The sequence below is a fragment of the Anomaloglossus baeobatrachus genome, chromosome 4 (assembly GCF_048569485.1).
Source record: "Anomaloglossus baeobatrachus isolate aAnoBae1 chromosome 4, aAnoBae1.hap1, whole genome shotgun sequence".
NCBI classification, from domain to species: domain Eukaryota; kingdom Metazoa; phylum Chordata; class Amphibia; order Anura; family Aromobatidae; genus Anomaloglossus; species Anomaloglossus baeobatrachus.
Window position 1 is genome coordinate 523,931,111 of NC_134356.1, and position 21,480 is coordinate 523,952,590.

The 21,480-nt window shown below is 50.8% G+C and overlaps 1 protein-coding gene across 4 annotated transcripts in view; it reads right to left on the reverse strand.

The window, feature by feature from the left end:
• The window catches only part of PRC1 (protein regulator of cytokinesis 1), a 149,976-nt gene that overhangs the window by 109,414 nt on the left and 19,082 nt on the right, over positions 1-21,480 (reverse strand). For all 4 annotated transcript variants that reach the window (XM_075345898.1, XM_075345900.1, XM_075345899.1 and 1 more), the window contains exon 2: positions 15,632-15,764. In XM_075345898.1, the coding sequence (XP_075202013.1) occupies positions 15,632-15,764 (133 nt within the window). The remainder of the gene's footprint in view (positions 1-15,631; positions 15,765-21,480) is intronic.

Consider the following 21,480-nt stretch of genomic DNA (forward strand, 5'->3'; position numbering starts at 1 on the left):
GCCTGTGTAAGGGCCGGTCTGGACTGCAAGGCTTCTAGCAGCTTGGCAGACCATTTGTCCATAGACTGAGCCATGGATTGTGAAAGTGACTCAGAGAGTTTCTCAGCAAAAGAGGCAAACTCTGTCCCTGCCGCCTGGACCGGGGGAGCAGAGTGGTCAACCTGAGCCGAGGGGCCCACTAGTGACCGAGGCTCCGGCTGAGCAAGCGAAACAGGGGTCGAACATTGCTCACAGTGAGGGTAGGTGGAACCCGCAGGCAACATAGCCGCACACGAGGTACAGGACGCAAAAGAAGGGAATTTTGTTTACTTACCGTAAATTCCTTTTCTTCTAGCTCCTATTGGGAGACCCAGACAATTGGGTGTATAGCTTCTGCCTCCAGAGGCCACACAAAGTATTACACTTTAAAAAGTGTAACCCCTCCCCTCTGCCTATACACTCCCCCGTGCATCATGGGCTCCTCAGTTTTGGTGCAAAAGCAGGAAACTTATAAATTGGTCTAAGGTAAATTCAATCCGAAGGATGTTCGGAGAACTGAAAACCATGAACCAAAAGAACAATTCAACATGAACAACATGTGTACACAAAAGAACAAACAGCCCGAAGGGAACAGGGGCGGGTGCTGGGTCTCCCAATAGGAGCTAGAAGAAAAGGAATTTACGGTAAGTAAACAAAATTCCCTTCTTCTTTGTCGCTCCATTGGGAGACCCAGACAATTGGGACATCCAAAAGCAGTCCCTGGGTGGGTAAAAGAATACCCCGATAAAAAAAAAAAAAAAAAAGCCGTCAACGGCCCTCCTCTTACAGGTGGGCAACCGCCGCCTGAAGGACCTGCCTACCTAGACTGGCATCCGCCGAAGCATAGGTATGCACTTGATAGTGTTTCGTGAAAGTGTGCAGACTAGACCAGGTAGCTGCCTGACACACCTGCTGAGCCGTCGCCCGGTGCCGCAATGCCCAGGACGCACCCACGGCTCTGGTAGAATAGGCTTTCAGCCCTGAAGGAATCGGAAGCCCAGAAGAACGGTAGGCTTCAAAAATCGGTTCCTTGATCCACCGAGCCAAGGTTGACTTGGAAGCCTGCGACCCCTTACGCTGGTCAGCGACAAGGACAAAGAGTGCATCAGAACGGCGCAGTGGCGCCGTGCGAGACACGTAGATCCGGAGTGCTCTCACTAGATCTAACAAATGCAAATCCTTTTCACATTGGTGAATTGGATGAGGGCAAAATGAAGGTAAGGAGATATCCTGATTGAGATGAAAAGGGGACACCACCTTGGGGAGAAAGTCCGGGACCGGACGCAGAACCACCTTATCCTGGTGAAATACCAGGAAGGGGGCTTTGCATGACAGTGCTGCAAGCTCTGACACTCTTCGGAGTGACGTAACTGCCACTAGAAATGCCACCTTCTGCGAAAGACGTGATAGAGAGACATCCCGCAGCGGCTCAAAGAAGGGAATTTTGTTTACTTACCGTAAATTCCTTTTCTTCTAGCTCCAATTGGGAGACCCAGACAATTGGGTGTATAGCTTATGCCTCCGGAGGCCACACAAAGTATTACACTAAAAGTGTAAAGCCCCTCCCCTTCAGCCTATACACCCCCCGTACTGCTACGGGCTCATCAGTTTTGGTGCAAAAGCCCGAAGGAGGAAAAAATTATAAACTGGTTTAAAGTAAATTCAATCCGAAGGAATATCGGAGAACTGAAACCATTTAACATGAACAACATGTGTTATACAAAAACAGGGGCGGGTGCTGGGTCTCCCAATTGGAGCTAGAAGAAAAGGAATTTACGGTAAGTAAACAAAATTCCCTTCTTCTTTGTCGCTCCTTATTGGGAGACCCAGACAATTGGGACGTCCAAAAGCAGTCCCTGGGTGGGTAAATAATACCTCATAATAGAGCCGTAACGGCTCCGTCCTACAGGTGGGCAACTGCCGCCTGAAGGACTCGCCTACCTAGGCTGGCATCTGCCGAAGCATAGGTATGCACCTGATAGTGTTTCGTGAAAGTGTGCAGGCTCGACCAGGTAGCTGCCTGACACACCTGCTGAGCCGTAGCCTGGTGTCGCAAGGCCCAGGACGCTCCCACGGCCCTGGTAGAATGGGCCTTCAGTCCTGAGGGAACCGGAAGCCCCGAGGAACGGTAAGCTTCGAGAATTGGTTCCTTGATCCACCGAGCCAGGGTTGACTTGGAAGCTTGTGTCCCTTTACGCTGACCAGCGACAAGGACAAAGAGTGCATCCGAGCGGCGCAGGGGCGCCGTTCGAGAAATGTAGATCTTGGCGGACGTAGGTTTCCTAGCCTGTCTCATAGTGGCAATGACCTCTTGAGATAATCCTGAAGACGCTAGGATCCAGGACTCAATGGCCACACAGTCAGGTTGAGGGCCGCAGAATTCAGATGGAAAAACGGCCCTTGAGACAGCAAATCTGGTCGGTCTGGCAGTGCCCACGGTTGGCCGACCGTGAGATGCCACAGATCCGGGTACCACGACCTCCTCGGCCAGTCTGGAGCGACGAGGATGACGCGGCGGCAGTCGGCCCTGATCTTGCGTAACACTCTGGGCAACAGTGCCAGAGGAGGAAACACATAAGGAAGCTGAAACTGCGACCAATCCTGAACTAAGGCGTCTGCCGCCAGAGCTCTGTGATCTTGAGATCGAGCCATGAATGTTGGGACCTTGTTGTTGTGCCGTGACGCCATTAGGTCGACGTCCGGCATCCCCCAGCGGCAACAGATCTCCTGAAACACGTCCGGGTGAAGGGACCATTCCCCTGCGTCCATGCCCTGGCGACTGAGAGTCTGCTTCCCAGTTTTCTACGCTCGGGATGTGAACTGCGGATATGGTGGATGCTGTGGCTTCCACCCACAGCAGAATCCGCCGGACTTCCTGGAAGGCTTGCCGACCGTGGTCCACCTTGGTGGTTGATGTAAGCCACCGCTGTGGAGTTGTCCGACTGAATTCGGATCTGCTTGCCTTCCAGCCACTGCTGGAACGCTTTTAGGGCAAGATACACTGCCCTGATCTCCAGAACATTGATCTGAAGTGAGGACTCTTGCTGAGTCCACGTACCCTGAGCCCTGTGGTGGAGAAAAACTGCTCCCCACCCTGACAGACTCGCGTCCGTCGTGACCACCGCCCAGGATGGGGGTAGGAAGGATTTCCCCTTCGATAATGAAGTGGGAAGAAGCCACCACCGAAGGGAAGCTTTGGTTGCCTGAGAGAGGGAAACGTTCCTGTCTAGGGACGTCGGCATCCTGTCCCACTTGCGTAGGATGTCCCATTGAAGTGGACGCAGGTGAAACTGCGCGAAAGGGACTGCTTCCATTGCTGCCACCATCTTCCCCAGGAAGTGCATGAGGCGCCTCAAGGGGTGTGACCGACCTTGAAGGAGAGATTGCACCCCTGTCTGTAGTGAACGCTGTTTGTCCAGCGGAAGCTTCACTATCGCTGGAAGAGTATGAAACTCCATGCCAAGATATGTCAGCGATTGGACCGGTGTCAGATTTGACTTTGGAAAATTGATGATCCACCCGAAACTCTGGAGAATCTCCAGAGTAACGTTGAGGCTGTGTTGGCATGCCTCTTGAGAGGGTGCCTTGACCAGCAGATCGTCTAAGTAAGGTATCACTGAGTGACCCTGAGAGTGGAGGACCGCAACTACTGTAGCCATGACCTTGGTGAAAACCCTTGGGGCTGTCGCGAGGCCGAACGGCAGTGCCGCGAACTGAAGGTGTTCGTCTCCTATGGCGAAGCGCAAGAAGCGCTGATGCTCTGGAGCAATTGGTACGTGGAGATAAGCATCCTTGATATCGATCGATGCTAGGAAATCTCCTTGGGACATTGCGGCGATGACGGAGCGGAGGGATTCCATCCGGAACCGCCTGGTCCTTACGTGTTTGTTGAGCAGTTTTAGGTCCAAAACAGGACGGAAGGACCCGTCCTTCTTTGGAACCACAAACAGGTTGGAGTAGAAACCGTGGCCCTGTTGCTGAAGAGGAACCGGTGCCACCACTCCTTCTGCCTTCAGAATGCCCACCGCCTGCAGAAGAGCCTCGGCTCGCTCGGGAGGCGGAGATGTTCTGAAGAATCGAGACGGAGGACGAGAGCTGAACTCTATCCTGTAACCGTGAGACAAAATGTCTCTCACCCAACGGTCTTTTACTTGTGGCAGCCAGGTGTCACAAAAGCGGGAGAGCCTGCCACCGACCGAGGATGCGGTGTGAGGAGGCCGTAAGTCATGAGGAAGCCGCCTTAGTAGCGGCACCTCCGGCGGTCTTTTTAGGGCGTGATTTAGCCCGCCATGCGTCGGAGTTCCTCTGATCCTTCTGAGGCCTTTTGGACGAGGAGAATTGGGACCTGCCCGCACCCCGAAAGGACCGAAACCTCGACTGTCCCCTCCTCTGTTGGGGCGTTTTTGGTTTGGCGTGGGGTAAGGACGTTTCCTTTCCCTTGGATTGTTTGATGATTTCATCCAATCTCTCACCAAACAAACGGTCGCCAGAAAATGGCAATCCAGTTAAGCACTTTTTGGAAGCCGAATCTGCCTTCCATTCCCGCAGCCACAAGGCCCTGCGTATTGCCACCGAATTGTCGGCTGCAACCGCCGTACGGCTCGCAGAGTCCAAGACAGCATTAATAGCGTAGGACGCAAATGCCGACGTTTGAGAAATTATAGACGCCACCTGCGGCGGAGACGTACGTGTGAGTGCGTCGATTTGCGCCTGACCAGCTGAGATAGCTTGGAGTGCCCATACGGCTGCGAATGCTGGAGCAAAAGACGCGCCGATAGCTTCATAGATGGATTTCAACCAGAGCTCCATCTGTCTGTCAGTGGCATCCTTGAGTGAAGCTCCATCTTCCACTGCAACTATGGATCTAGCCGCAAGTCTGGAGATTGGAGGATCCACCTTGGGACACTGAGTCCAGCCCTTGACCACGTCAGGGGGGAAAGGGTAACGTGTATCCTTAAGGCGCTTGGAAAAACGCTTATCTGGACAAGCTCGGTGTTTCTGGACTGCCTCTCTGAAGTCAGAGTGGTCCAGAAACATACTCATTGTACGCTTAGGAAACCTGAAACGGAATTTCTCCTGCTGAGAAGCTGACTCCTCCACTGGAGGAGCTGAGGGAGAAATATCCAACATTTGATTGATGGACGCAATAAGATCATTCACTATGGCGTCCTCATCAGGAGTATCAAGGTTGAGAGCGGCTTCAGGATCAGAATCCTGATCAGCTACCTCCGCTTCATCATACAGAGAGTCCTCTCGCTGAGACCCTGAACATTGTGATGATGTCGAGGGGATATCACAGCGAGCTCGCTTAATCGGTCTGGGGCTGCGGTCCGTGTCAGAGACCTCACCCTGGGATCCATGAGACACCCCGGGAGGACATTGCTGTTCCAACTGAGGGGGACCAGGGGGCAATGATTCCACAGTGCCCCTGGCTTGAGATGCCGGCCTGGACTGCAAGGCTTCTAATATCTTAGCCATAGTCTCAGAAAGTCATTCAGTAAAAACTGCAAACTCCGTCCCTGTCACCTGGACAGTGTTAACAGGTGGTTCTCCCTGGGCCGCCCTTAGCAGAGGCTCCGGCTGAGAAAGTGCCACAGGGGCCGAGCATTGCACACAATGAGGGTCAGTGGAACCTGCCGGCAGTATAGCCGTACATGCTGCACAGGCAGCATAGTAAGTCTGTGCTTTGGCACCCTTGCTATTTGTGGACGACATGCTGTTGTCTCCTCTGAGCAATACAGGAGGGTATATAGACAAAAATCAACAGTGCACCATACAGTGTAAAGTATAGTCTATAATCATGTAATCTATAAGTACACTTCTGCACTAGTGGGGCCAGCACCACAGGTGCTTCTTACCGCCTTCGCAAAGCGGTTGTGTGGGCACCAGAAATCCTGCCTGGGTCTCCCTGAGCTTGTCTCTCCTCTCCAGCGTTAGCAGAGCTGAGAGGAATGGCTGCCGGCGTCCTGAGGAGAGGAGGGAGCCGTGGGCGTGACCCAGAAAAGTGCGGGAACTGGTGCCCCACTGTGCAGAGTGAGGGGGGTGGAGTATGCAAAGCATGCTCCAGCCCTCAGTGCTGCCGTCCTGTACAGCGTCCCGCCCTTCCCCTGACTGGCAGGGCTGGGGGCGGGAAGAAAAAGAGACTAGGCCGCAAAAGCCGGGGACTCGAGTTATAAGCGCGGCCGCCGTATAAGCGCGGTCGGCGCGGAAGTCCCCGGCGCACTAACAGTCCCAGCCGCGCCGTAGTGATAACCATGGCAGCGGCGGTCAGCGCGGCAGTCCCCCTACACGAACACACTGAGCGACGCTGAAGTGTGTTATGGCACAAACGCAGTCAGCGCTGCTGTCCCCGGTGCACTAGCACACCCAGCAATGCTGGAGTGTTGCTGTGCACGGTCCCCACGGGGACACAGAGTACCTCAAAGTAGCAGGGCCATGTCCCTGAACGATACTCGGCTCCTATCCAGCATGGTCCTCAGGAGCTGTGGATGGAGCACGGTCTCCTGTGCCTGGAGACCGAAAGGATCCCACTTCACCCAGAGCCCTAATTGAGGGATGGGGAAGGAAAGCAGCATGTGGGCTCCAGCCTCCGTACCCGCAATGGATACCTCAACCTTAACAACACCGCCGACAAGAGTGGGGTGAGAAGGGAGCATGCTGGGGGCCCTGTTATGGGCCCTCTTTTCTTCCATCCGACATAGTCAGCAGCTGCTGCTGACAAAGCTGTGGAGCTATGCGTGCATGTCTGACCTCCTTCGCACAAAGCATAAAAACTGATGAGCCCGTAGCAGTACGGGGGGTGTATAGGCTGAAGGGGAGGGGCTTTACACTTTTAGTGTAATACTTTGTGTGGCCTCCGGAGGCATAAGCTATACACCCAATTGTCTGGGTCTCCCAATAAGGAGCGACAAAGAAAGGTGGTTTCTGAAGAGCCCGTAGAACCCTGTTAAGATCCCAGGGTTCCAGCGGCCGCTTGTAAGGTGGGACTATGTGGCAAACTCCCTGCAGGAACGTGCGGACCTGCGGAAGCCTGGCTAGACGCTTTTGAAAAAACACGGAAAGCGCCGATACTTGTCCCTTGAGAGAGCCGAGAGAGAAACCCATGTCCAACCGGATTGAAGGAAGGAAAGAAACGTGGGTAAGGCAAACGGCCAGGGGTTAAACCCCTTATCAGAGCACCAGGCTAAGAAGATCCTCCAAGCCCTGTGATAGATCTTGGCTGACGTTGGTTTCCTGGCCTGTCTCATAGTGGCAATGACCTCTTGAGATAACCCTGAGGACGCTAGGAGCCAGGACTCAATGGCCACACAGTTAGGTTGAGGGCCGCAGAATTCAGATGGAAAAACGGCCCTTGAGACAGCAAGTCTGGTCGGTCTGGGAGCGCCCATGGTTGACCCACCGTGAGGCCTGAACTAAGGCGTCCGCCGCCAGAGCTCTGTGATCCTGAGACCGTGCCATGAATGCCGGGACTTTGTTGTTGTGCCGAGACGCCATGAGATCGACGTCCGGCGTTCCCCAGCGGCAACAGATCTCTTGAAACCCGTCCGGGTGAAGAGACCATTCCCCTGCGTCCATGCCCTGGCGACTGAGAAAGTCTGCTTCCCAGTTTTCTACGCCCGGGATGTGAACCGCGGAGATGGTGGAGGCTGTGGCCTCCGCCCACAGCAGAATCCGCCGAACTTCTTGGAAGGCTTGACGACTGCGAGTGCCGCCCTGGTGGTTGATGTACGCGACCGCCGTGGCGTTGTTCGACTGTATGCGGATCTGCCTGCCCTCCAGCCACCGATGGAACGCTTTTAGGGCTAGATACACTGCCCTTATCTCCAGAACATTGATCTGAAGGGAGGACTCTGTCGGAGTCCAGGTTCCCTGAGGCTTGTGGTGGAGAAAAACCGCTCCCCACCCTGACAGACTCGCGTCCGTCGTGACCACAGCCCAGGATGGGGGCAGGAAAGATTTTCCCTTCGACAGAGAAGTGGGAAGAAGCCACCACTGAAGAGAGGTCTTGGCTGCCAGAGAAAGAGAGACGTTCCTGTCTAAGGACGTCGACCTCTTGTCCCATTTGCGGAGAATGTCCCATTGGAGTGGACGCAGATGAACTGCGCAAAGGGAACTGCCTCCATTGCTGCCACCATCTTCCCCAGGAAGTGCATGAGGCGCCTGAAGGGGTGTGACTGGGCCCGAAGGAGAGATTGCACCCCTGTTTGCAGCGAACGCTGTTTGTCCAGCGGTAGCTTGACTATCGCTGAGAGAGTATGAAACTCCATCCCGAGGTAAGTCAGTGATTGGGTCGGAGTCAATTTTGACTTTGGGAAATTGATGATCCACCCGAACCTCTGGAGAGTCTCCAGAGCCACGGTCAGACTGTGTTGACATGCCACCCGGGAGGGTGCCTTGACTAGGAGATCGTCTAAGTACGGGATCACCGAGTGGCCCTGAGAATGTAGAACTGCCACAACAGATGCCATGACCTTGGTGAAGACCCGTGGGGCTGTCGCCAGGCCGAAAGGCAGTGCCACAAACTGAAGGTGTTCGTCCTCGATGGCGAAACGCAGGAAGCGTTGATGCTCTGGAGCGATCGGCACATGGAGATAGGCATCCCTGATGCCGATTGATGCTAGGAAGTCCCCTTGGGACATCGAAGCGATGACAGAGCGGAGGGATTCCATGCGAAACCGCCTGGTTCTCACATGTCTGTTGAGCAATTTGAGGTCCAAAACGGGACGGAATGAACCATCCTTTTTTGGTACCACGAACAGGTTGGAGTAAAAACCGCGACCCCGTTCCTGAAGGGGAACGGGGATCACAACTCCTTCTGACTTCAGAGTGTCCACCGCCTGAAAAAGTGCCACGGTTCGCTCGGGGGGTGGAGATGTTCTGAAAAAACGAGTCGGAGGACGAGAGCTGAACTCTATCCTGTAACCGTGAGACAGAATGTCCCTCACCCATCGGTCTTGGACATGTGGCCACCAGGCGTCGCAAAAGCGGGAGAGCCTGCCACCGACCGAGGATGCGGTTTGGGGAGGCCTTCATGGCGTAGGATAAAAATACCGACGCCTGAGAAGTCAAAGACGCTACTTGCGGAGCCGAGGTACGGGTGACCGCATTAATCTCAGACAGACAAGCTGAGATAGCCTGGAGTGCCCACACTGCTGCAAAGGCTGGGGCAAAGGACGCGCCTATGGCTTCATAGATGGATTTCATTAGGAGCTCTGTCTGTCCGTGGCATCTTTGATCGTTGAACCGTCAGCCACTGCCACTACGGATCTAGCCGCCAGTCTAGAGACTGGAGGATCCACCTTGGGACATTGAGCCCAACCCTTAACTACGTCAGAGGGGAAGGGGTAACGTGTGTCATTAAGGCGTTTAGTAAATCGCTTGTCCGGGAAAGCCCTGTGCTTCTGGACAGCATCTCTGAAGTTCGAGTGATCGAAGAAAGCACTCCGAGTACGTTTGGGAAACCTAAACTGGTGCTTCTCCTGCTGTGCGGCCGACTCCTCTATAGGTGGATTTGGGGGAGACAGATCTAGCACCTGGTTGATGGACGCTATAAGGTCATTTACTATGGCGTCCCCTTCAGGTGTATCAAGATTGAGAGCAACGTCAGGGTCAGAGTCCTGGGCTGCGACCTCTGCCTCATCCTCTAGAGAGTCCTCAAGCTGAGACCCCGAACAGCGTGATGAAGTCGGGGAAGATTCTAATCGCGCGCGCTTAGCCGGTCTGGGACTGCGGTCCGTGCCGGAGTCCTCCACGTAATAACTAGAGGCCACCCCAGGCGCACGCTTCGTCGCAGACCGAGAAGGGCCTGGGGGCGATCCCACAGTGGCCGGGGCCTGTGTAAGGGCCGGTCTGGACTGCAAGGCTTCTAGTATCTTAGCAGACCATTTGTCCATAGACTGAGCCATGGATTGTGACAGTGACTCAGAGAGTTTCTCAGCTAAAACTGCAAACTCTGTCCCTGCCACCTGGACAGGGGAAACCGGCGGTTCTACCTGGGCCGAGGGTGCCAGCAGTGCCCCAGGCTCCGGCTGAGCGAGTGCCACAGGGCCCGAGCATTGCTCACAGTGAGGGTAGGTGGAACCTGCAGGTAGCATAGCCGCACAAGAGGTACAGGTTGCAAAATAACCCTGTGTCTTGGCACCCTTGCTCCCAGGAGAGTGATCACTGAGGGATATATAGCCACAAGCTAACAGTACAGCCGAACCGAGAAAAAGTATACAAATATAATATATATATATATATGTGTGGCCCCCAGATTCCCTGCCTCTGGTCTCCCAGAGATGCAGCCAGAAGTCCTCCACCGGCAGAATGTGCTTAAAACATGGCTGTCGGCGTTCACAAAGGAGGAGGGAGCCGTGGGCGTAACTACAAAAAGTGCGGGAATCTGGCCCCAGAGTGATTAGTGAGGGGGGCGGAGGACAGCTACGTGTGCTCCAGCCCTCACTGTCGGCGTCAGACCGACCGTCCCGCCCTTACCCCTGACTGGCAGGCCCGGGGGCGGGAGTTTAATGCACTAGGCCGCAAAAGCCGGGGACTAAAGTTAAAACCGCGGTCGGCAAGCAGGCGCTGTCGGCGCGGTAGTCCCGGTCTCATACCAACACCGCAGTCGCTGCAGCGTCTGAGGCCAAGGTGCTCCATGCACCGTCCCCAAGGGGACACAGAGTACCTGTAGATGCAGGGCCCTGTCCCTGATGATACTCAGTCTCCTGTCCGTCAGATTCCACACAGGGGCTGCGGAGGGAGCCCGGTCCCAGTGCCTGGATGACCGGATAGGATCCCACTTCTCCCAGAGCCCCTAAGGGATGGGGAAGGAAAACGGCATGTGGCTCCAGCCTGTGTACCCGCAATGGGTACCTCAACCTTAACAACACCGCCGACTTAGTGGGGTGAGAAGGGAGCATGCCGGGAGCCCTGTTAGAGGCCCTCTTTTCTTCCATCCGATACAATCAGCAGCTGCTGCTGACTAAAATGGGAGCATGAGTGAATGTGTGCCTCCTTCAACACAAAGCAAAAAACTGAGGAGCCCGTGATGCACGGGGGGGGGTGTATAGGCAGAGGGGAGGGGTTACACTTTTTAAAGTGTAATACTTTGTGTGGCCTCCGGAGGCAGAAGCTATACACCCAATTGTCTGGGTCTCCCAATGGAGCGACAAAGAAAAACTCTGTGCCTTAGCGCCCTTGCTCCTTGTGGACGACATGCTGTTGTCTCCTAGGAGAGTGATCACTGAGGGTATATGGGAAAGGGTATACAGCCCGGCCGAACAGAAATATATATATACAAAATACGTATCTATTCCGGCACCCTAGGGGGACCAGCACCGGGTGACCGGTGTGGCTTACCGACCGCTAAAAAGCGGAGTGTGTGTCCTCCAGATTCCCTGCCTTAGGTCTCCCAGAGCTGAAGAGCTCTTCCCTGATAATCCTCCAACCGGCAGAATGGCAGAAAAATGGCTGCCGGAGCTCTCAGGGGAGGAGTGGAGCCGTGGGCGGCGCTAGGAAAGTGCGGGAATCTGGGGTCCCCACAGTGATCAGTGAGGGGGGAGGAAACATACAGGATGCTCCGGCCCTCACATCCGACGTCAGGTCGGCCGTCCCGCCCTTACCCCTGACACACAGGCCCGGGGGCGGGAGTTTTGCTACTAGGCCGCGATGAAGCCGGGGACTAAAGTTAAGACTGCGGCCGACAAGCAGGCGCGGTCGGCGCGGAGGTCCGCCGGTCTTCACAAATCCGCAGCTGCTGCAGCGTCCGGGAAAGAGGTGCTCCATGCACAGTCCCCATGGGAACACAGAGTACCTTATAGATGCAGGGCCCGGTCCCTGAGGATGAATAGACTCCTGTCCGGTAGATTCCCACAGGGGCTGCGGAGGGAGCCCGGTCCCAGTAAATGGATGACCGGTCGGGATCCCACTTCTCCCAGAGCCGCTAAGGGATGGTGAAGGAAAACGGCATGAGGCTCCGGCCTTTGTACCCGCAATGGGTACCTCAACCTTAACAGCACCGCCGACGTAGTGGGGTGAGAAGGGAACATGCCGGGGGCCCCGTGGGGGCCCGCTTTTCTTCCAACCGAAATAACTAAAATGAGAATGCATGAGTGGATGTGTGCCTCCTTCCACACAAAGCATAAAACAGAGGAGCCCGTGATGCACGGGAGGGTGTATAGGCAGAGGGGAGGGGTTACACTTTTAAAGTGTAATACTTTGTGTGGCCTCCGGAGGCAGAACCTATACACCCAATTGTCTGGGTCTCCCAATGGAGCGACAAAGAAAAATAGACTTCAATGAAGCTGGAGGTCTAAACTATGGGGTGTATCCGACAGCGGTAGGACGATGCAGAAAGAACTGGAAAAGTTTGGATAAACCTGGAAATGGAGCCTGCTGGTCTGCAGTGAAAACATGAGCCCCCACTGCTGGAAGCAGCCTGAAAGAAAAGCGAAAGTACAGTTTACTGAAGATGAAGTCCAGCTCCTTCACAGACCTGAAGACTCTTCAGGCGCCCCATGGATGGGAGTCGCTGGTACTGATCATTCTTCTCTTCCTGTGCAGTCTCACTCTGGTGGGTGAGCGGTGCTGGAAATAGATGGCAAGAACCAACCGCCTGGATGCCTCTAACCACTAAAATTATCCGACTAAGGCTATGTGCCCACGGGAGCTTGCTCCTGCAGATATATCCGCAGGTTTCCCGCAGCACCTCCCCGGAATCCGCAGTTATACATAGCTGCGGGATTCCAGCGGATTGTTGCAGTAAACCTGCGGATATTCATGCGATTTACCTGCGGAACTCTCGGCCTCTATCTCCATAGTGAAGGGCCGGGATTTCCGCAGGTAAAGCCGCAGGAATAATTGACATGCAGTTATGTGCGGCTGCAGGACATCCGCAGCATATTCCGCAGCCACACATTCCACAGCATGGTCACAGACACTCCCCATGTCCCATAGGGTAACATGGGGAGTGTTTGTACTTGCTGAAACCTGCGGATTTATCTAGAAAATCCAGATAAATCCGCAGGTTTTCCGCAGCAAAATCCGCAGGAGCAAGCTCCCGAGGGCACATAGCCTAAGGCTATGTGCCCACGGGGGAAAGTGTCCTGCGGTTATATCCGCAGGAGCTCCCAGAAAACCGCAGCATAACTCTGTCTGTTTTGTGCTGCGGTTTATTTGCGGAATGTCCTGCGGATATCCTGCGGGCATTCTGCATTGAGGACATAGTACCATGGCTGCAGCACTGCATCCTCAATGCAGAACAAGTGCTGCAGTGATCAGGGGAGTTCATACTTACCTCCATCACACAGCACTTCTCTCCAGCGTCTGTCAGCGTCTCTGCACTGTGCAGGAGAAGGTGGGCGGGCCTGAACTAGCTCTGGCGGTCGCAGGCCCCGCCCACCTCCTCCTTCCTGCTCATGGATCCACCGCGCTCCAGGCTCCTGTGCACTGAGGGAAAGTGACCGGGTGTCTGCATTCAAGGCAGGTAAGCATGGGACCATCCGCAGGTAAATCGGCAGGAATAATTGACATGCAGTTATGTGCGGCTGCGGGATATCCGCAACATATTTCGCAGTTGCACATTCCGCAACGTGGACACAGACACTCCACATGTCCCATAGGATAACATGGGGAGTGTCTGTGCATGCTAAAACCTGCGGATGTATCTGGAAAATCCAGATAAAGCCGCAGGTTTTCCGCGGCAAAATTTGCAGAAGCAAGCTCCGTGGGCACATGGCCTAAGAGTTCTGCTGGAAAGACCAGAGAGGGTACAATGTGGATCAGACCATATTTTTCAGTCTTTTAGGGAGTGAGAGAGTGGCTCTCCAACTCCATTTATCCAATCAAAAGCTGAGCCTGAAAGACAAAAAAAAAAAAACCAAAAAAAAACCAATTCAATGAAAACAACAAATTTAATGTAGAAACGGATACGAGGGGAACAGTGTCCGCTTCCTATAGATACTAAGATAAAACTAATTAGCTTGGTTCCATTTGGTGGGTGTAACCTGCTGAGGAGGATTTAATTTTTTTTGCATAGTGACAGCCTCTTAGTGACAGCTGCATACACCCACACTTTCCGGTGTCCGGTGTCCCTCAATAAAGAGATAGAGAAAATACCTGAGCTCCCCTGAATTTGCTGCTGTGTTTCTGTTTGGTGATGTGTCGCTCCATTGCGGAAATATTCAGATTTGTTCCTTTTTGAGCAAAGTATGCGAAATCTCTGCTTGCAGACCACCTCAGCTTTTTTTCCCCGCAACAGTCTTCTCTGGAGGTGTGTTGCTTCATCATTCCTTCTCAGACGCTGCCAATCAATAATTTGGTAGGGTCTTATACTGCTGGATAAGCTGTTGAGCTGTGATTGTCCAATTTTTTTACAATCTTCTCTAAAGTCGTGCGCTTTCACTCTCCTTTGCCAGACTGTAAAGCAGAGATTTCACATACTATGCTCCAAGAACAACAAATGTGAATATCTTTGCAATGGAGCGACCCAGCACGAAACAGGAACCAGCAACAAAATCTGGGAAGCTCAGTGATTTTTACAAGGTATTTAACTTTTTTTTTTGCTTAATTGACAGCTTCTGTTTAAAGAGAAGAAAGGTCTATTTCTGGAATACTTGTTAGTACTCTATTATACTTTTCCAGTGAGATTTTATTACTAAATCGACAAGTTTGATTGGACAATCAGATGTTTCAGAGGCACACCCAAACTGTTAACACCCACTTGTCAATTCAATCATAAATTTTCACGAAACATGGTGGGTTATAGATAATTTAGTGACAAATGTATAATGGTGGAGAAAGGTTGAACATAATGGCCCTACGTCTTTTTTTTCAATCAATGCAACTATGATAACAGAGGAATTGGACAACGAGGTCTAATAAAGACTTCACAATAGTAATCTCACAAATACTACAAGTATTTACAGATGTATGCCAGTAGAGGTGATAGTACCTCATTACAGTTTAGCCTCCCCAAAATTCAGTGAGGATAATTAAGAAGAATTTACATGTAAAATGTAGTAAGAACCATATAATAGTAAGTGAGCAAGGATGGTTGACCTTAGGGAGATCAACATCCACCACTGCGGAGAGACCATCACGTGTTTCTCAACGCAGTGATTCTAGAGCAATGCACCCTGGGAAATATTCAAAGCAAGGCGGCCTGCGGAGACACCATCACATGTTTCTCAACGCTGGCAGGAAACTAGCCAGGTCTTTCACCGGGAAGGAACAACCACGGGAAGGGCAGTCTCCAGTCAAGGAGACCACCTATGCCAAACATGGTATCCATCCACAGACAGCCGTTTCGGGGTATTTGCCCCTCATCAGTGTGGAGTAGGAATCTGGCTAGTGGGAGCATTGCCTAGTAAAAGACTATGTGAGCAAGGATGGTTGACCTTAGGGAGATCAACATCCATATAATAGTAAAACTGAACCATCAAACGCCAATGATCATCCCAACCATTGCTTTACGGCTCATGCACATGGCACATGACATGGTGTGCACGGTGCCTCTACAGCAGCATAGCGCCCCTACTCCTCGGATATAGGACACCATATTATCTCTGGGAATCTCAAGATACAAGATTATAAACGTGAGTATTCTCTCAATACATGTGTAGAAAGTCCTTACATTTACATGTCTCTTTACGGCATCTGTCCTTTGCAATCTCTGGTCTTCTGGTATTCCAATTTCTTCCCAGATATCTCGAAGACGAGATAATGCAGAATTTAAGCATGCTACAGACTCTGCAGCAATCGCCTCACTACAATACAAGAGACAAGAAGGTTATCTGTAAACCAGCCACATATATAATCAATATATATAATAAATTGGGTACGGTAGTACAATGCAGAATGTGCTGAATATTTTTTCATAATAATTTGGAAAAAGTTAGGAAATGTCCTCTAAATATCTATTGTATTCCTGATCTAAGGATCTAGGCTTTTAGTTGAGATTCCATCTTGAGGAGGCATGCTGTGAAAGGGGCAATTGTAGATCAAGCCACTCGGGTGAGAGGGGGTGGGGGGGGGGGCAGTACCTATGTAATGATTGAGCGATTGCTTGAGCTGAACCCCTTTCAGATAGACGTGGCCAAGCCTCAGGTAACAAATGAAGGTCAATGGACACAGGTGGCTGAATTGAAGGAATTGCTTCATCATCCACTTAGGGACTAAAAAACTACAAGCTAAAGATTTAACTCCCGACATTTTCAGAAAGGAGTGGAAGAACTTGCTGTTTTGCCTGTCCCAAAGAGGAAGTTTAAATCGCAGATGGCATTGCTGCCTTCATTAAAATAAAATAAAAAAAAGAGAAAGACACTGCTATTATAAAACAAAATTCTCCTGGTTTATATGGACAGAAAAGGAAGAGGATGGGGAGGGCACCAACTCGACCTCTGGGATCACCCCAGGCACAAGTAATCATATATTGCTGGATGATCAACAGCTTACTAAAGGAAAAAAAAGCTCTGACAAAAGGTATCAGTTAGGATGAGTGGCTACAGGACGACCAAGATCAAGAGGACTTTGATCCTGCCAGTGCTACTGCTGCTATATCTTCTGCCTCATCAGATGAGTTTAAATCTGAAAAATATTTGGACGACATGGAGTAGCAAAGCATTGCCACAAGGGAAAAGAATCCACTCCCATAGCAAACAGATTGACCATATTTCAGCAACATTTTTCACTTGCTGTGAAAGAAGTAAAAGAGTGCAACCATTCATCAAAACTGACTGTGCAGGAGGCAATTCCTTTATACCCCAAGATTGTTAGAGATGTTGCCCATGTGGTCACGGCTTTGCCACCAACCCAAATTAGTGTAGAGAGGCTGTGCTCTAGGCTTAAAATAATTAGGTCAGACTTGAGGTCATCTATGAAGGAGGTCATACCATTTCTCAGAACAAATTCAGACTGCACAAATGTATGTTTTTTGCTAAACTGTCCCCCTCACCCGACTTACTGCATGGTGTATTGCATATTTTCAAATTATTAAAAATATTCGTGTTCCAGGTTGTATTCCAATAAATATACTGTATGTTCCATCTAAATATCTTGATTTTTGTATCAAAATTGTAATGAAAAGCCTGATGTTACCATTTTACTACAGTAAATGTGTTGAGGAGAGCCATAAGGTCCTTCAATTTTGCTGTATCATATTGATTTAAGCTACCAAACAGCTATGTAAAATACAGAGTTTGAATATGTAATCTTTGGGAATGAATTGGATATATAATTGCATATTGACGCCTCTTTATCCCCGGTATCTCACGGTTTCTATATTCCCTCACTGACATTAGCAGCACGTATTAGCATTAGCAGTGTACAGATAGGGAGGGTGAGCCGTCGGGAAGCGGGGGCGCCAATTCGCTTTATAGGGTGCCGACCTCCGCTGTGAGGTAGGGAGAGTTTAGGGCTATTGCCCCAATCCCTGCCCCCTCCTTTATTGGAATATTTAATTGTGTCTATAGTCACATGGGTGTATGTTGTGTGGAATTTTAATGATCATAACATAAACATGTAACTATCCACAAGATAATGGTGGACGCTGGCAAATCATGTAACAAATGTTCGTTTTCCTTAATAATTAGATCTTTATATAAGGTATTTTTGCTTTAGTACCTAGAACGTGATTATATTTCTCACAGATACTTCAGATACAGTGTGATATCCTGACCAGTGATGTACGAGCTTTATACAACTGCCTATATAGTGTGTTAAACATGTGTATCCTCCAATTCCAGATCCTAAATCAGTGTCAGGAGCACGTGGTCTCCAGCCAGGAGACTGGGTGATCCTAAAAAGACAAGTCAGAATGAGCCATGAGTCAGAATCAGATGGGCCGATCCAGCTTTCCCCAACCACAGCAACTTCCATGAAGCTTGAGGGAAAACCCATCTGGAGACAACCACCGCTGTAAAGAGTCTATCGTACCAGCAGAATGAGGGTCACAACACACATAGTGCTGGATTATCTCACATAGAACCTTATGGAGAATTTCTAGATTGGGGATGATACATGGGAAATAACCATAACCAAGGGAACAATGGGTACAGGAACATCACACAAATAAGGGCTCATGGTGGGAAAAACATTATCTGACCTGAACCAACCAATTATTTTAAGGGTTTAAGTGACTTTTTAAGGAGAACATACACTTGTAGATAACTGGTATTGTCTTATTTGTTGGTATTTGAAGCCGTAAAAGTGCTACTCTGTGTAAGGGTACCTTCACACTTAGCGATGCAGCAGCGATCCGACCAGCGATCTGACCTGGTCAGGATCGCTGCTGCATCGCTACATGGTCGCTGGTGAGCTGTCAAACAGGCAGATCTCACCAGCGACCACTGAACAGCCCCCAGCCAGCAGCGACGTGCAAGCGACGCTGCGCTTGCACGGAGCCGCCGACTGGAAGCTGCGGAGACTGGTAACTAAGGTAAACATCGGGTATGGTTACCCGATGTTTACATTAGTTACCAGCGCTGTGTGCAGAGAGCAGGGAGCCGCGCACACTGAGCGCTGGCTCCTTGCTCTCCTAGCTGCTGTACACATCGGGTTAATTAACCCGATGTGTAATGCAGCTACATGTGCAGAGAGCAAGGAGCCGCGCACACTGCTTAGCGCTGGCTCCTTGCTCTCCTAGCTGCTATACACATCGGGTTAATTAACCCGATGTGTACAGCAGCTACATGTGCAGAGAGCCGGAGCCGGCAGCACAGGCAGCATGAGAGCTGCGGAGGCTGGTAACTAAGGTAAATATCGGGTAACCACCTTGGTTACCCGATGTTTATCTTGGTTACAAGCTTACCTCAGCTGTCAGACGCCGGCTCCTGCTCCCTGCTCGCTTCATTTGTCGCTCTCTCGCTGTCACACACAGCGATCTGTGTGTCACAGCGGGAGAGCGGCTTTGAAGAAAACGAACCAGGGCTGTGTGTAACGAGCAGCGATCTCGCAGCAGGGGCCAGATCGCTGCTCAGTGTCACACACAGCGAGATCGCTAATGAGGTCACTGCTGCGTCACAAAAAGCGTGACTCAGCAGCGATCTCGGCAGCGAGCTCGCTGTGTGTGAAGCACCCCTTACTGAAGGTAATCGGATCCATGCGTAAGGGAAATCTTGTTAAAGGCCTCTTGGTGGTAGATTATGGACCCGAGACAAGAAGAGATCCATTAGTGTTGTGATACAATCAGGTGTATTCAGGTAGAAAAGTCTCGAAGACGCGGACAGCACTCAGATGTTGACTGAGATTCAGTCTTTCAGAAACAGTAACGCTAAAGCTGGGTTTACACACTGCAACATCGCAAAGGACATCGCTGTAACGTCACCGGTTTGGTGACGCAATAGCGACCTCCCTAAGTCTCTGCTAAGTCTCTGGTGAGCGTTCAACCCGGCAAACCTGGCCAACAACTTACCAGCGATCCGGAACTGCAGAGCGACCTGGCTGGTTGTTGGGGACGTTGATAAGCAGCCTTTTGAAAGGGAAGTTGCTAACAAAGTCGCTGAAAAGGATTCACACACTGAAACTTCATGCTGCACAGCGGGAAACAAAGGACCTAGGAATGGTCCTGAACGACTTGTAGTGATCAGCAGCTTCCAGCAACTTCACAGCAGGGGCCAGGTCGCTGATAGGTTTCACACACTGTAACATCGCAAACAACATCGCTATTGCGTCACAAAACCGGTGACGTTATAGCGATGTCGTTTGAGATGTTGCAGTGTGTAAACCCAGCTTAAAAGCTGCAGCATAACAGTAAGAAGCTTATTCTTACAATTGCCTTACTCTTTCTTATCGATTAATCTCAAAATCTTCGGTATTAAATAGTCTGTTCTAAGGACTGGGATATTACCTGTGCCTCTGTGAACTGTGTGTGCGGGATGTGATCAACTCTCTGATTAGCAGTCTGTACCAGTGGGGCAAAGGCTTAGCATTGCTTGTATAGTGGATAGAAAAATGAAAAAGTTGCAGTTAAAGCATTAGAGCTGATATGTTAGAGGACCACGGTAGGGTCAGAAGGTTAATAAAGTATTTAGGGGGGACTGTTGAGGAGAGCCATACGATTAAATACTTAATTAACCTCTTGACAAGGGATTGTGGGAAATATGTCGATTTGCCTTACATAATTCAGGTTTCAGATCATATACATGACACAGATATAAAGATGGCCGCCATTTCCTGTTATCCACACCTTGCTTGGAATGCAAGGAATGTCCAGATGAAAGAAGATACCATATAAGGGAAGACCCCTGGTCAAGCTAGAAGACATCACAGACCAAACCATCAGCATGGATGCACCAGATGACGTCCCTCCCATCATCATGGTTTCATCCACTGAAGTCAGACACACCCATCAACAGCAACACGGATCTCCCCATTGGCTAGCTCATGAACTGTCCCACTAAATGGGCATATCTGAACTTGTGTACGCCCCTAGCCTATATCAAGAGGACGCATGTTCCTTCTCTGTCTGTTTTGGTGCCATCTTTACTGTGACCAAGAAGAGACTTCATATCCGACTGTCTGGTGTGAATTCTTTTATGCATGCACTTGGTATAAAACAATTCAGCCAGGCAGTAGGCAACTAGTGATCTCTGGTTAAGAGTTCACCTTAACAAATGTATCACTTAAACAGGAACCATGTATGAGGGAGTCTGAGTCAGGGAGATTGAGGAGTCGGGGTTTGACTTACCGACTGCACATCCTTGCCCCTATCACAACTCAATATATGCCAACTGGTGCTTTTGTCTGAACTCACAAATCTATCTTTTAGCAATATAATGGCTCATTTTTGCTTATTCAATTCTATTGAACTGGCCCCATGTGTTATAGACAGGTGCCAGAGATGCCCTTTACATTGCATGCATTATTCTACTCCATAAAATAGATCAAATAAGCGAATTCTGACATTTTTTCCCAGAGGACTGGTCTGTATAGAAATTTAGTCATGGGCAGTAGCACACTCGCTATAATGGGTCTATGGTGCTCTAGGACAGATTATACGGTCAGTTGAATGAGTATTTAAAGGTTCCATTTCACATAGCGACTTACCTGCGATCCCACCAGCGATCCGACCTGGCAGGGATCGCTGGTACGTCGCTACATGGTCGCTGTTGAGCTGTCAGTCAGGCAGATCTCCACAGCAACCAGCCACCAGTGACCCGTGTAATGACGGCTCCATGCATACTCAGAACCGGCGCGTGTTGGTCTTACGCCGTCAAACACATCAATGCGTGCTGCACAGCAGGAGACCAACGAGCAAAAAAATGGTCCTGATCATTTTGTCACGATCAGCGACCTCACAGCAGGGGACCGCTCGCTGCTGCTTGTCACACACAGCGATATCACTGGCGAGGTCGCTGATACCTCACAAAACCTGTCACGTTTCAGCGATCTCACTGTGTGTGACGGGGGCTTTAGTTTGCAATTTACTGAGCTGATGGGAAGAGATTAGTTATCAAGATCTCTTCAATACATGACAGAGGGATT